The sequence below is a fragment of the Anguilla rostrata genome, chromosome 12, assembly GCF_018555375.3.
Source record: "Anguilla rostrata isolate EN2019 chromosome 12, ASM1855537v3, whole genome shotgun sequence".
NCBI classification, from domain to species: domain Eukaryota; kingdom Metazoa; phylum Chordata; class Actinopteri; order Anguilliformes; family Anguillidae; genus Anguilla; species Anguilla rostrata.
This window is the reverse complement of record NC_057944.1, coordinates 11,616,339-11,633,545: the sequence shown is the minus strand read 5'-3', so window position 1 is coordinate 11,633,545 and position 17,207 is coordinate 11,616,339. Positions and strand designations below refer to the sequence as shown.

The window sequence follows — 17,207 nt, the reverse complement described above, 5'->3', positions numbered from 1 at the left end:
TGGCGAAGTCCTTTCAGTGCTCAGAGCTTGCTGCCACACCGAATAGGCATCATTAATTTCATCACGCCTAAGAGTCAACAGTCTCTCCTGAGCTATCTTTTGTGAAAGTTTATTAGCTGTTGTATTTTCATCTCTGTCTCCATTTTCTAAGGTAAACAATGCGACTCCAGAATAGATCGTTAGAGAATGCGCTTTCTCACTAATTCATGTAATAAAATGAATCTAAACTCCATTGCAAACTGGGTTTCTCGTGTGTGTGCGTGTGTGCATGTGGGGGGTGCGGGTGGGGTTTGGTTGATCTTTTTCAAGGTTTTATGGTGAATTATGGTAGTTGTAAATGCTGATAGTGACTAATTGAAAATAGAAATGATATATGGTCTTGCCCAGAGGTGAGACACACACATACCCCTCCAGAAACACAGACACACAACGCTCCCCCCATACACCCCCACAACACAACACATCACACACCACTGCCACAACAGCATCACCCCCTCACACAACACAGCCCCAAACTGCAGATATCACCCCCCCACAAACACAACACACCCCACACGCACACACACACATTACCACTCCCCCCCCACACACGCACACCTCCACACACACACATTCCCACACCCCCCACACACAGACACACACACACATTCCCACACACCCCGCTCCCCCATACACCCCCCCACAAACACACACACACACACATTCCCACACACCCCGCTTACCCCATACACCACCCCACAAACACACACACACACACACACACACACACACACATTGCCATACACCCCGCTCCCCCATACACCCCCCACAACACACACACACACACACACACACACATGCACACAGCGCAAACGCCCCGGTACACTGCACCCACCCTACCACACACACACACCACCACACGCACACACACACATTCCCACACCCCAACACGCACACACACACACAAACACTCACACACGCACACCTCCACACACACACACACACACGCACTCACACACGCACTCACACACGCACAGAAAAGCAGGTAAAAAGAGAGACTGATATTTGTGAGGCTGCCAGTCATAGCGCTGCTGGCGAGTCCAGCGCGGGAGAGCACATTCCTTATGCTCAGCCAGTGTCTGCGCTGCCAGCTCCAGTGCGGCGCTCTGCTCTGTCGCTGCCTAGAGACGGCGATGCATGCCGAGCGGAGTCGTCCGAGCCAGCGGCTCCCAGCTCCCAGCGCCGCGCGCAACTTTGCCCTGGACCATGTCTAGGGGGCTTCGGGACCCTCACAGGGACATGATCGTCTTGAACGTCCGGGAGGAAGAGGTGGACTTCAATTACTGTGCGCTGGCCCCCGGCCAACAGCTCTCTGTCTGCCTCCCTGCCGTGGAATCCTCTTTCTCTCCCTGTTTTTTATCTCGCTAAATTTTTTTTTTTGGGGGGGGGGGTGGTTGGGGGGTGATGCATACGGACAGAGGATAAGCCAGTTTCCCCAGAATGGAATGCCTTTGTATCGTCACCACCAAGGTAAGAATACAGCGCCAGCAACAAAAAAAAAACAGACACAGAGGGAGAAAGAGTGACAGAGAAAAAGAGATTCGGAAAGAAGGAAAGAACAGGAGAGAGGGAGAGAGAGAGAGAGAGATAGAGGGAGAGAGGAGATAGAAAAAGAGGGGGGGGGGGATCTCCCTCCGCATTACAGTCATATCTCTGTGCCTCACTCTCTCCCGCTCGCGGAACGTGCCGGTAAACTGCCAGCTGTTGCGGGTCTCGTCTTCGCTGGCCGCCCGCGTCTTTAAGGAGCTTGTGCCCTTATCTGAAGTGGCTGTCGCGTGCCGTCCGTGGTTTGGCTTTTCTTCTTAACCTTGTGATGTTTTAATTCCTCGCTTCTGCTGTCATCGGGTCTGCCTTCACTGCGATCTCTAGATTGATGAATGGGGTTGGCCCCCCCCTGTCAGTGGCCGTAAATGCATGTCAGGACTCGTCAGAAACTTCGGGTGACCGGTGCTGCGGCATTCACAATGACTTGAAGTAAAATAATAATGAAAACAATAAATAAACAGTCAATAAATTTAAGTTGTGTGTACACCTGCTTGGTAATCTATGCTACTGCCTCATATTTCATAAGTGAAAATGATGCATCAGATTTTTAGTATACTGTGTAACATTTTATTACCTTTACTACAGTTCAGTATTCATATCTAAAATCTGTTTTAAAAAATCGGATACTTTCCAGTTATCTGATATTTTCATGGTTCCTTAACTAACTTCAAAACTTTATACCTCATATGTAAAGTCGAGAAAATAACATTACTTTCCATTGCCAAACTCTGTAGCCACCCTAGTAGGCCTTTGCATTTGCTAATTTCATTGTTGGAACTTGATTTTATACATTGAATACTAATTTCAGCAAACAAATATAGAGTGGCAGTTAGTGGTCATAGCCCATTCTCTCATCAGTGAGTCTTTGGAGAATGATGTTCAGTTGGGAAATGTGCCCTCAGAAAATCACTTGTTTTTTTATCAAGCTTCAAGCAAGGTTATACTGTATGTGCTACCCGTTTTGCCTGAACAGTTATAATAACTTATTATTTCCTGTATTTCTCAATAGGCCATGCAATTACATGCTCCATGTACTTAGCCAGAATACACAAGTGCGCATGCAGCTGGTTTGTTTCTCACTGTGTAATTTAAATTTATTTGTAAATTGTGATTTATTTAGTTTAGTAATTAAATAGTTGGTTTTTAATTGCCATGTGACATTTTGCTCAACTTTTGGGAGGTTCAGCTTCCCAGTGCATCTTGGGAAACTGGAATCTGATATGAAAATTGAGAAAAAAAATGTAAACAATATTAATATATAACTAAACAAAGGTCTAAATGTTTCAGAACAGCCATATGTGTATACCTTGAATAATCATAAATTAGCCCTAAACCTGCGGGGAATTTTAAAAATTCCATTCATCTCTCATTTATGAATTGCAGAGTACAAGCATAGCAGTGTGGTCACGCAAGAAGAGAGAAAGGGAATGGAAGGCTTTCAAAATACACAACTAGATTATGTGGTGTAGAATTGCGTATATACATATATATATATATATATATATATATATAAATTTTCTGATTTTTATGGAATGATACTCTGGCCTTGCTTTCTGTTTTATGTAATTTCTTTTAAAAATATATATTGCCATTCCACTGACCTGGAAGTAAGAACACCCACCATTTTGTACTGATAGTGAGACATAAAGCATATGGCTTTTGGGAAACTGCTGCTCTCTCGTTCAGGCTGTACATGTTGATGCTAATGAGCAAAAGCTCCTTTAGTGTGACGTATTCTTCCTCCTTGGGAATCTTAGGCATTGCATAATGTTTTCCACATGTAGGTCAGATTTTAATATATTCATGTTTTTTGTATGTTCTTGTTCTCATTTAATGTGTACACTTAAGGTGGAACGCTTTAAATTGGTTGCCACTGAGTAGTAAGTTGTTCATTTGAAAGCAGATTTGATCACGTTTACTATACTGTTTAATGAAATGTTTTAATGAAGCACTAGTGCTGCTGTTGATGTGCCATTTTGCCATTGCGGTATTTAGCGGTTACTGTATGGTTGTGTTTACTGAAGATACTTGCTGACTGACAGTGTGCAGCATTTATTAGAGTCACAGTGTGCTATTTGAGGGCTTTGTCTGAAATTTAGGCATTGGTTTGATTTAACAACAAAAAAACTTCTTCCTTAACTTTGTATGTGTATCACCTTCATTCATAACAAACTACCAAACAAAACAAAAAAAGGCAGTTGGTGTACTGCTAGCATGCTGGGCTTGTAAATCAGAAGCTGCAGGTTCACATCCCAGGCTGGGCACAGCTGTTTACAGCTGAACATATGGGAAAATATCTTAAATTTAATGAGAAAAAATTCCCCTGGGCAAGGATGTCCACTAAGCAAATGAACAGTGTTGCGTAGTTATTTAACGGTGTAATGTAAAGTATATGCCTGAATACAACGCCATCAGTGGAGAGAGAGGGCTGGACTCCCCTAGCAGAACGTAGCCCCCTTTCACACACGCACCTTAACCTGTAAATGCTCCAGAAATTTCCCACGCCAGCCTCATGTGTGGCAGGAGCACAGTAAGTCGATTTTCCACATAAGACCTCCATTTGCCGGGTCAGAACCGTGTAAGATTTATGGAAATCTTCCTCCACGGTTCTAGTGTGAACAAAAGCAGCAGCATTTCCGGATGGAGCATGGAAAAGGGTAATGAATGATGTTCTTATGTAAGCCCTTTGGTTTCTGCCACAACTTCTTTAGTAAATACTTTACTGAATCTGCCCTCTCAACAGTTCTTGCTCAAGTATGAGTCTTTGCACATAGAAGATACTGGAGCTGCATTTTTTGATTGTGTGAGGGAAATTTGAACATTTATTTTAGGAATGGAATGAACAGTCTTGCCATCCTTGCTTGTGTAAAGGCCACGTGAACTTTAAGTTGCTTTTTTACCCGGTGTAGCAAGCTTGTTAGCACTGCATCAATATAGACCAAATAGCCTAATAATGGCAGGTATATAGCTAGCAAATACCTTGGCAAATAATTATTTGTGCTTGTGAGGGAATATCAGCATTTCACTCAGAAGATAAACTTGGTGTTGCTGTATGCAGTGAAAACCGTCAAATATCTTTGCTTGATATGAGCTAAGTCTGCTAGCTTGCTAGCTACATGCCACTGTCAACTAGTTAGTTTGGAAGCTAGCTAAATAGCCTGATCAGCTATCCATAGGCCAGCCAGCCCAATTTGGTCAGTGACACATTTTCCCAATCAAAAAACCAAGAACATACCTGTCTTTTGTAACATTCTGTGACAAGATTTTGTGGTTGCAACACCCATTAGCTGAAATTCCATGTGCCTGGATTGAGTGCGTCCAATCATATTACAGTTTGCCGTGCCAGCAAAAGGCTTATTTCTTCCAAAGACTCTGATTTATAGAGGTCGAGTCAATGACAGAGACTGGTGAGACCACTTCCTTACAATCCTCGCCAACATTCAAGGACAAAGAGCATTGCGGTTTGACTGAATCTGAGCCGTGCTGCCATCCACCCAAAATAAATTATTTTGCTTTCCATTGTTGTCATTTGTGCATGCGCTCTTCTACTGTGCTGTCTAATGCACAACACCAGCAAGCTCTTCAGTTAGCTTAGTGGCATTGCTGAACAGACCTGGGTTAAATACGCATTTGTTTTGGATTCAAATACTTTTCTGTGCTCTGTTGATCTTGCCTGGTGTAATCGAGCCTGCCAACGTGACCAGAAGGGGTTTGCACTTTTTGAGAGCATTTCATTGGTTCCAATACACCCGACAAGATCAGTAAAGCGTAGAAAAGTCTTTGAATCCAAAACAAATACGTATTTGACCCAGGTCTGTTTCTGAAGCTGCAGTCTGAGATCGATTCAAAGCGATTTTTCTGCTTCCACAAGCCTGCGGCGGAGAGCACATCACCTGGGACGGTGAACAGGAAATGACAATGAGCTCGAGGAGAGCAATTAACGCCACAGCCAGATCAAATGACTGTGCTCAGGGAGGGTCTGTGCACCTGCCTCATATTTACGTGATCTTATTGTCGCTGAGGAAGAGCATTTCATGGCAAAGTGTTTCATAAGAGCCCTTTATTGACGTTGTGGATGGCATGAGATTAGAGACAAAGTACTGTCCCAGGGTTGAGAAAATACACTCCTTAAGCACTAAAGCAGCTTGAACAGGCCCGCATTTGACTGGAAAATCAGGAAACTGCAGTGAGTTGAAACAGCCTGATAGTGGCACACTAACCTGCTCATGGTAAACCGCTGTGCATTAGGATTGTTGTTTCCACCTCTGCTCCCCGCGAAAATGACAGATGCCAGGTTCTGCTTTCTCTCTACAGTCCACCAGCTGGCTGTGCAGCTATTAGCCAGAAACTGGGCATCCTGCGCAGCTGGTGCTGGTAGACTGCAAGTTCCTGATAGGGCATTGCCCATGTAACTCATTTGGCCTGTCTCCTTGGGTAACAACTTCTAATACTCCCAACTAGAGTTGGCATTGGCACGATTAGGATTTCATTTACACCTATTTTTTATTTCAGTAAGAGCCGATTCTGACCTTTTCTGTTTTCCCTGCGTAAAGAACAAAGTTGTGTTCATGATCTAAACACAATAAAGATACAACATAATTATTTTTTTTTATTTTCACTGCACCAATAACCAGCGATTTAGCTGAGAAACTCTGAGAAACACCTGAAATGGAATTCTGTTGTACCTACATCAGGTTTGCTGCTGTGCAGGCGAGTGGAACTGATCATGAGACTACAGGTCTCTCATAACTCTTTCCCCCAGAGGTCTACCCCAGATTCCTGTATCAGCTGTTACATTTTCATAATATCTCATGAAAATAATCACTCATAATCACTATGGGGATGACTGGGCTACTGGTGGAGCCAGATGTTTTCCTGAAGCCTTGCTGTCGTTGAATCCTCCAGAAACAGTGCCCAAGATACTCGCACAGGAGCGTCTGATGTGCGGTCCCCACTCCCCATGCAACATTCATGAATCCGCTGGCACAGTATAGTGTCTAATTTGAGGATTGCATCCATTAGCTTTCCTGTAGTGTCGCGTTTCGCTTATCTGCCGAGAATGGCACTGTGCTGCTGGTGTTACTTAGTACGGCTGAATACTGAATCAATGCAAAATATGTTTATCTGTTGACTTCTGAGCATTCTGCAAAAAAACAAAAACAAAAAAAAAAATGCATCATTCACATTATGCATTTGCATAGCTGGATATAGTTACTCATTGGAGAAATGCAGTACTCTGTTTCCCGGATGGTTATAATTCTGGAGTCCTAAAAGCCTTGTTTTTAAGGTGACCTTTCATCAACACTACCATCTTTCCTTCAGGAAATGCAGAAAATAGCCCTTTGATGTGTTCCCCTGCATCACTGTGCGCCTCTGGGTCTACTTAGTGCCAATCTACAAATTAAGGAGGCTGTGAACGTGAGGTAACCTCGGCATATGGACAGAGGTTCTTCTGCTACCAGACTATGCAGGGGGAGCTCATCAGATATTTGCTTTAATTCATTTCCGTATGGCTTAAGTTCCTCTGGCCTCATTACTATCTACCCTTTGCCTTTGTGTGGTTATTGTTTCTATTCTTATTTATTTTTGTTTCAGTTCACTGACCACAAAACTCGCAAAGTGTTACATCAGTGATGATCAAAATGTAACAGTTCTACAAGATCATTATTTGTAGTTTGGAACAAGACTGATTGCAGGTTAAATCTGGGTCTAAACCACGCAATGTAAATTTTTTGTTAATTTCAAATGTTTTCCTTACATGGAAATTATGACAAAAATTACTTTCATATTTGACATTGCTGCTAAAGGATTAGCATACATGCTATGTGCACAATTTATGCAGTAAAAATATTCAGCAAAAAAAAGGAAGTGGATTATCATGTTTTTCCATTATACCATTCAATATTTTTTTCTCAAGGACACCCTTAAACACCATAATATCCCTTCACACACCTTCTGTTGTAAACTAACTGCATGAAAAGGCATTGGAGAGCACACTATGGCCTTCATACTTGGGGGTGAGTGGCATTTTAGATATGTACTTGATGAATCTTGAAGTTGAGGGTTAAACCACCAAGACACATGGTGTAGGGCCAGGATGGTCTATTTTCGGACGATTGTAGCTCAGTTCTGGTATATCTCCCTTCTGCAGTGTCAGGTGAGATAACAATCATCAGACGGCCAACAGGAAGTCTGTCAGGAGTGGTTTCAGGGCAGTGTTCATGTGAGGTGGGATATGCTGTGGGGTTATCACGATAACAGTTACTTTAGGGGGCAGCTTCAGAAGGCTGGATAAGGTAAAGTCACATGATAATAAGGCGTATATTGGTAGGGTATTTGTGTGTGACATTAGTGTGCTTGTAAGACAGAATGCTGTGTAATTAAATCCCATGTAAGGGTCTGCTATTAAACTCCTACGTATGTTAATGGCATTGAACTGCACAAGTAATATATTTCTTTAATAATCCAAAAATCTATAACCAATTGAGCTCATTTTTCACAAGGGCCTAGAATGTACACACTGAATAACATAAGATTAATTCACAAAAATGTATTATTTTTTCTAATGTTTTTGTTTTGTTTTGTTCCACTGTAGGTGACAATTGGCTCTTACTGAAAGCTTAGCTGTGAACGTACGTTGATTTTATTTTATATTTTAATTTTCTTTGCATAGTTGTGAACAGTGGCATAGCTAGGAATTCTCGGCTCCCCTGAAAAATATTGCTCTGAACCCCCCTTTTTTTATAAAACAGATTGATTTTTTTTTAACTATGGGTCATCCAAAGCTGTGAGCTTAAGAACCTTAGAATCCTCAGCACCTTTCACCTCACTAGCAATGGCCCTGCTTGTGGACATATCTCAGAACATAGAATGAGTTTCTCAGTTACTCTGTTGTACTGACTGGCAACTGACAACTTGGTCACTGATTTAAAACTGTGCAAAAGTTAATATGATTTTGCCTGAAGTTCCCAAAACTTTTATGGAATGATGTCAATAAAAAAGACTAAATACATATTGAATTCAATAAAATACCCATACAGTTTGCAATAACCTGCTTTATGGACTATTAACAATATCAAGGTACATTGAAGATTCAGAGTTGAAAATACATTAGATCCAAAATAAATGGTGGGCCTGAATGGTTTGGCCAACCTGTCCTAGGTGTATTCTTGACTCCACTGCATCGATAGCTCAGAACAACTTAATGTTTAGAAATTGGGTGTATGGTGGACTTTCTTTCCAAGAAACATTTTTTTTTACATTTGCACACTGCACAATGTTGCTTTTCTGTGAAATGTCGTCACACAAATTATCAAAATTTATTAGTATTCAGTGTTCATTATGATATCAATTAAATCCAGAAAAATAGTCTTGATTAGAAAAAAAAGCAGATCACTTCTAAGAAAATGATGCCTATGGTTGCCATATGGCAATGTACCCCCCCCCCCCGCCATTCAATTTGTTGTTTCAGTTCTCTTTCAGTTGTCAGTTCGATGTCATTTTAAGTACTGAAAACTTATCCAGTGTACGTGACAGGTGCAGTGATTAACTTTCCTGCTGCATGAAGCAGGTTGCTATGACTCGTGGGCCATGGCTGAGACGGGCCTGGTTTCAGAGTGAAGAGTCTACTTGGCAGGCTAGACAGCCGTCCTGGGGATTAATGCCCATGCTGGCCAGGGATCCTGACAGGCTGTGAAAGGAAGCATTTGGTCATGTAAATTACTGCCTCGCCCGCACTTGTGGTGTTTCTCGTTCCAGATTTCACTGTGGAGTCAGAGGAGGGGTGTTTTGGCAGCCCCTCACGGCCCTGATCCTCAGATCAGGACATTAAAAGGGTTTGTGCCGCATTGGGTCTTTGCGGCGCATTACTTCTGAGTATGGAAAATTAGGTCGCGGAGACTTTCTTTTGGCAAAATTTGATAACTGCTGGATCTATCGCACTGTGCGCATATTTGCTGAACAAATAGTACGGCTCAAAAACCGGTACTGTTCAAAAACTGTGTGACTTTTATGCTGCTTACTTGTTGCTTAAGTGGGCCTCGCTGATCTCTCAAATGAAAACAGATGTGAGCATTAAGCAACGATGTCGCCGAGCTCACGGACCCTGGAGCGTAGCACCACGGCCTCATTTCAAAGAATGATTGGCATTAAATCTCTTTAAGTCTGTTTGCTTTTAGCTGCCTGCCCAAGATCGCTTTAACAAATAATCTCCTCCAATGCACTCTCCAGATATCTAGTGACTGTATTACACCCCATGGGCCACACATTAGAGGGGAAAGAAACAGAGGTGTATCTCCAACTGACTACCTGCCCTTTTATTGAGTTGAATATGGTGTTTACCTGAGGAACCTTGGCAACTAGCAGGAGGAGGCTATTGTATTATGCTACTGCTGGCTGCTTGTCGTGTTTGGCTGACTGCACAGCTGAAGCAGAAGCTATAACCAGTGGCCATAGGGACTTGCTTTTGAGTCATTCAAAAGCAAGTCATGATCCTTTCCAGATTTCAGGAAGGTCATGCAAAGAACCAGCTACGACAAGCTCCAAATATAGAGTGAGCTTGCTCTCATTGCACACTGCAGTAATACTGGAATGATTTCAAGACTTAATGGCATGTACTTTGCCTGTCTCAAACTGTGTGCACGTTCCTGCATCTCCTCTCCTCCCACACTTGCCAGTTTCAACCCACGTCTACCACAGCCTCTTCTCCCCTGCATGCTTACTAATCTGCTGGATTTAGTCCTGAAACCTCCAATGCGAGCTGGATTCTAAATCCTACAGATTTTAGAGCATATTTCTATCCAAATTTAAGAAATATATCACAGACTACTAGCAGGAGATAGTACAGACTCCTTCACCTACAGTATTTGTACACAATATATATATATATATATATATATATATACAGATATTAGGGCTGTCAATCGATTAAAATTTTAAATAAAATTAATTACATGATATGCTGATTAATTAATCAAATTAATTGCAATTAATCACATGTATCAATATTTGCTTGGAAAAGCCCCCAAATGAAGATATTTCAACTCAAAAACATTACATTATTGTGGAACATGAGTAAAGGATTGAATAGAAATATCAAAAGGGGGCATTAGAAATCAATAAATTGTTTTATTTCCAATCATTTTTTCCAATCAGTCTTTTTATTATTGAACATAAGCCTATCTCTTTAAAAAAAAAACAAATTACCTAAGCTTATCACTTAAGCACCAATTTGGTCATAACAGTCTTTTCCCCACGGCACGCAGGAACTGCCGCCATGGGCTATGCATGGCAAATTGTGGTCACTCACTCGCTCACTCACTCACAGAAGACCTGAGAGGGACGTTTTGTGGGACGCATGCACAGGTGGTGCTTCTTTTAATAAGACACATGCGCAGGTGCCTCTCCCAAAATCACCACTTCGAACGGCACGAGATTTTTAAGCACAGCTTTATCGCCTAACGTTACTTTAGCTAACCCTAACATGTTAGCGTTTCGCCTACTTTAGTTAACCTACTTAGCGCGTACCACCGATACAGATGTACGGACACACGGAGGACAACAAATACCCTTACAGAGGTGAGGACATGCCATAGCTAGCTAGCTATATAGTTAGTCAAGATTTACTCATGACAGTTTGTACAGGTGTGCCGTGGGTCTGCACGGTTTCGTGCTTGTTTGACTATTTAACATACTATTTACACACGCAACTAACGCACCACCGGTTTGAACTGTGCGACGCACGGTGTCAGAGGGGTGCGTTAGTAAATTCACTCCGGTGGTGTCAGTGGCAACCTGAGTGCTCTCTTGTCGTTTAGAAATTAGCACTGCTCTCAGAGGATCAGAGCCACACCGACCGCTCCAGCTGAAGGGCCGGTTTGTCAGAGTGTATGAACCCCAAAATGGCTGACAGTGTGGCAAAATGCGACGGTTGGGTTATTTGGCAATATAGGTAGTGTTATTCAACACGCAGCAACTCACAGTAACATCGGTACATCAATTAATTAACATAAACAATAAATAATATTATATGCGTTAATTAGCATTATTTTTAACACGTTATTTTATAATTAATTAATTAATCGAAATTAATGCATTAATTTGACAGCCCTAATATATATATATATATATATATATATATAATGTGGACACCTAAAATCCAACATCTCATCCAAAATTATTGGCATTAATATGGAGTCGGTCCACCCTTACTGCTATAACAACCTTCACTTTTCTGGGAAGGCGTTATGCTAGATGTTGGAGCATTGCTGCAGGGATTTGTTTCCATTCAGTCGTGAGAGCATTAGTGAGGTCAGGCACTGATTGGGCAATTAGGTCTGGCTTATAGTTGGCTTTCCAATTGGTTCCAAAGGTATTGGATGGGGTTGAGGTCAGGGCTCTGTGCAGGCTTGTCAAGTTCTTCCGCACCATTCTTAAGGAAACCATATCTATATGGACCTCGCTGTGTGCCTGGGGACATTGTCATGCTGAATCAGGAAAGGGCCTTCCCTAAACTGTTGGGGAAACACAGAATCGTGTAGAATGCGATTGCATGCTGTAGCATTAAGATTTTCCTTTACTGGAAGTAAGGGGCCAAGCCCAAATCATGAAAAACAACTCCAGACCAAAGAGCATCAAGATACTTTTTGTCATGCAGCATGAGCCAAAGTCATTAGACCACCTGTACATTTTTGAATAACAAACCGAAGTATAATTTTTTTTTTTTCAAATTGTACCTACAATAGCACAAACAGATGAGTTTCACTTAAAAATAAACACGACTTTCCTCAAAATTGCCTTCTTTGACTTGATTTTAATTACAACAAATTCTAATTAAAATTCAACAAAATCTTGGAAGTCCATCCAGTCACTTGGTAAATTAGGGGTGGGAGGAAAGTGAAGTGTTAATTGAGTAAAATCTTATCTACCTTAAGTTTTTTTTAAACCACAGATAGCCTAATACCATTGGCTTGTAGTGTAAGTAAAATAGGCACTAAAGCTACAAGAATATTGAAGGCATTAGGCTTAGATGTGCTAATCCAAGTAAATATATTGTGGCAAGAAGATTATTCCCAGGAAGAAATAACGTTCTTGCCAAAATATTTATACACATCTAAGCCTAACTCCTTCTTCTTTACCATATTTCTTACAACCTTAGTGCCTATGTCACTTGCACTACACTACAGGCTAAAGGCACTAGGCTACCTGGGATTTAAAAAAATAAAACTTAAGGTAGATAGGATTTCACTCAATTTAATTACCTCTCCACCTCCATCCCAAACCTCTACCTTCCACTTTGCTAAATGATTGGATATACTTCCAATCATTCATTTAATTGTATTTTAAAACCAAAGGAAGCAATTTTGAGGAAATTTGCATAAAAGTAATCATTTAGCATTATTGTAGGTAAAAAAAAGTTGTTGTTTTTTTTTTAAAGTTTGTACTTTGGTTTATTATTCAAATATTTTAACTAAATTCTTCTGTACCTAAAGGTTTTTTTTTTTTTTTTTGTTGAACCTAAAGAGGTAATTTGTCTATACAGAGCCCTACAAAGGTACGATAGAGTGAAATTTTTTGCTATGTACTTAAGGCATTAAGATCTGAGAACAAAATATGAATATGAGACAAAAGTTCAGATAATCAGCTTTTAATTCATGGTATTTACATGCATATACATTTTGCCAATTTACAGAAACAGCTGTTGAGTCCCTCATTTTCAGCTGTGCAAAATTAAATTAATGTATGACTGCCAGCTGTTAACTGTTGTTCAGGTGATTTATTTTGCATGAAATGTTCACAAATAACAGAGCAGTGAGTGTCTAGTCCTGGTTTTAGCTTTTGTTTTCATCAGTGGAAATGTCATTGGGAATCAGAATGCATACACCATCATGATGTCCAGAGGACTTACTATGGCTGAAAAACAACTAATCTGTAAGTTGAGAGAACAGAAGAATTCATGAAGAAGAATAACGCAGAAACCGGGTATATGAAGTTTGGGAAGTCTTGAAGATGTCTCGAAAAAGAAAGAAACCACTGGCCAAAGAAGACAACTGCAAATGATGACAGTCAAATCCTAAGAGCTGTGAAGAAAAACCATGGTTTACACCATAATTATATTGGCTACACTGCAAGATGCATACCTTTCATCAACAACAAGAATCAAAAGGACAGAATTTGAATTTGTCAAAATAAATAAATAGATAAATACAGAGCCAAGCCAAAAGAGTCTCGGGAATAAAGTTTTATGGATGAGACCAAAATAGACCTTCACCAAAGTGATGGAAAGCCGAAGGTGAGGGGAAAGGAACGAACAGCTCATGACCCAAAGCACCCCCTTCATCTGTGAAATATGGAGGAGGCAGTGACATGGCTTGGGCAAGCATGGCTGCTTCTGGAACTCATTTTTAGTGATGATGTAACAGAGGATGGCAGCAGCATTAGGATGAATATGGAAGTGAACAAACTGATTTGTCTGGCTACGTACAAACAAATTCCTCCAAACTCATTGGCGGGGTTTCGCTATGCAGCAAGACAACGACCCCAAACCAACTGCCTACACAACCAAAGCATTCATCAATGGGAAAAAGAGGGAAAGATTGGTCTGGCCATGTCAGGCACCTGATTTAAATCCAATCGAGCATGCGTTTCACTTTCTGAAGAGGAGACTGAAGACAGAAACCCCCTGAGGCCTGGACAGGCATTTCCAAAGAAGATACCAAACAGTTGGTGATGTCACCGTGTCACAGACTTAATGCCACCATTGCATTTCAGGTTACGCATCTAAATCATTGACTTAATTGCTTTGATTTAATTTTAAGTTAATTTGTTGTTAACTTTGTTTTTCATAGGTGAAAATGGAGGTGGGGGGACTCAAAATAAACAAAAATTGTTTTGGTAAAACGGTAATACATACAGGTATATGCATGTAAACACCACAAAATAAAAGGTGATTGTCAACAACTTTTTCTCATATTCATCTTTTGATCTCAAATTCTGATGACTGAAGTTTATAGCAAAAATAACTAATTTCCCTCTTCTACCACCATACTTTTTGAGGGCACTGTATAATCAAAAATATAAAACTTTATGGATGACATGGTGATGATGATATCCCTCTTAGCACCATTGTAGTGCCATCATGCACATAGCCCCCTGCTTCTCCTCATGGAACACTGACCCGCACACTTCCTCCACACTCCCTCCCGCCCACGTCGCCCACCTCCCTGTTCCTCCTCTCTCTCCCACTCCGCCTACTGTAGCTGGTCTCCTGTGTAGCTTTCTCATTTACACTGTAAAGCCGCTAACCACCGTGTTACCATGGTAACAGGGAGGCTTGCACCAAAAATATATTCTGTAAAGTACCTTCGATACCTCCCACTGCATTACGCTTCATGCTTACATAACACTGCTCTCTCTCAAATCCCTACATTGTGTGTATCAGTATTCCATAAAGATATTGATCCTCACTGAAATCTTCTTGGGTGCAAATGATTGTATTTCCATGTAATGTGATAAAAGGAACATTGAGGAAGGATGGAATACAAAAAATGATTAGGGACAGTGACTGTGGTATTTGCCTCTAACAACATGGTGCCTGCCTATTGACGTTAACTATTGAATAAGTCCATGTTATCAAATATATTTGAACTACAACATAAAGAGAAAAGTCAAATAATTTTACAGTTGCTGTCTATGTAACAGATAATATTTTAGGATGCAAGATTCATTCCCTGAATTTCTCATTACTCATCATGATTAAGCAAGATTATTTAATTATATACTGACTGTACAGTTCAAACTTTTCTGTAGCCTATTTTGTCAAATCAAATGAATCACTTCCCTGCAAGTTCACCCAGTGCTGCATTATTGGTTAAAGGATGATACATTCTTCCCTGGAAACCCAACACAGGGGTTTTGGTTTATTACAGAGCTCGTGTAATAATCCCTGCTGACACAGCATCCAATGTTTCGGGAAAGGCTACCTCTGGTCGGCTGGCCAGTCGGGCATGGCGCGTGCTGTTGAAATACACGAGAGTTGGCCTATGCGCGAGAACTGTGGTATGGCATGTCAAATCAAAGAGGAAGTAAAGCTCAGGTAATGAAATCACATCTTGGGTCATCTGTTGCGGTATGAGTGAGAGTGAGAGATGTGCGTTTTGATCGGCAAGTGTCATTCACTTCTTGTTTTGCTGCAGTGTGGCAACAAATATTCTGATAAATATTTTATTCATTGCAAAAAGAAAAATGATTAGCATAAATAAAGTGTACATAGGCTACAAAACGTGCCATTTATCCGTTAGTTGTAGCCTACTGGATAGCCTGTATTGTCTACAGCTGACTCAAACTGGAGAGGGATATTACATAACAGTCGCATAATAAGCCTTTGCTTTTAAGGGGCATATGGCACGTTGAAATTACCCCATAGCTCCTTAAAGCGCGAGAGTTCCTCCGTATTCCCTTTACGATTGATTCAGAATATGTTAAACGACGCGTGACGTGATTATGCAGGGAAACGCGTTAAAATTTTAATTCCTCAATCTCCCCCCACCCCCCTCCACCAACAAAAAAAAAAAGATTAAAAAAATCTTCGTCTTCCAGGAGTGAAATGACTGCCACAGTAGAGATGGAGGGAAGAATCTCGTTTCTACTCGGCGACTGAATTATCTGCCTGTTGAAATCGTCAGGTGCAATATGCTCAGCGCAGCAGTGAAGCACTGCGTGCACTCTGTGCCTTTTGACCATGTCGCGTGCTAAAAGTCACCAAAACAGATATCTACACCACTGGATACTGCCATAGAAAAGGCTCGCCTCGAACACTGGAAATACTTGCTCAGGGATCAATTTGCTATTATTTCCCCCCCAAGAAGCTCATCGCTGATCGCGGCCCCTATGCTGCTTGCTCTTGGCAATGTTTTTTGCATGCTACTGTGCACTGAGGACCAACGTAAAGGTAAGTCGAGGCGGTGTGTGTGTGTGTGTGCGCGCGTGAGTGTGTGTGCGTGTGTGACAGAGCGTGAAATTGTCAGCCTTAAAGCCCGATAAGTAAATGTCATATTTAATCCGTGTTAAAGATCAAGTGCTGCGCTCTCGTTGATTTCACAAATATTGCTGTGGTATAGAATATAATCACTGTCACAGAACAGAATAGCATTTTCGTCCAGTAGCCTACAAACGGCTTATCGCAAGTGTATCTCCACGTGCATTTACCCAGGTGTAAATGAGAAATTATTGATTTGAGTTTTTAGAAGTGGCTGGGCTAGAAACAGGCTCGTTAATCGCATATTAATTCAAGTCGCAGCCCGTTATATGTCCTTTGTTGAGATAGCAGCCGCTCAAACTGTTTCCTCAAGTGGGGCGCGCGAAGTGGAGGCGAAAGCTTTCCTTTTCTTTCGGTCGTCAGGGTTAATCGAGTGCTGCTGCCTGGGTCCATCCTGCGGTCAGACGCGAGACCTCTTTCCACCAGAGAGGAGGTTCACAGATGGCCGAAAGAGGGATGTGGAGCAATTACAATATTCGCGGTAATGCCGAGAGCAGTCCGCTCACAGCCAAGCAGACTGGAAATCATGTACTGTAGCCTAGCCTATGTCACCCCCCTCCAGTCGATATAGGCTGTATCACTAATCACT

The 17,207-nt window shown here is 41.4% G+C and overlaps 1 protein-coding gene across 2 annotated transcripts in view; it reads left to right on the top strand.

Moving 5' to 3' along the window:
• The first annotated feature begins 1,040 nt into the window (after window positions 1–1,040).
• Window positions 1,041–17,207, top strand: part of LOC135235924 (disks large homolog 2-like) — a 128,388-nt gene continuing 112,221 nt past the window's right edge. The window contains exon 1 of one of the 2 annotated variants that reach the window (XM_064301967.1): window positions 1,041–1,509. In XM_064301967.1, coding sequence (XP_064158037.1) covers window positions 1,480–1,509 — 30 coding nt within the window. In that variant the 5' untranslated portion in view covers window positions 1,041–1,479. Of the gene's footprint in view, window positions 1,510–16,111; window positions 16,532–17,207 lie in introns of those variants that run through there. The other variant, XM_064301965.1, reaches the window with a different exon arrangement.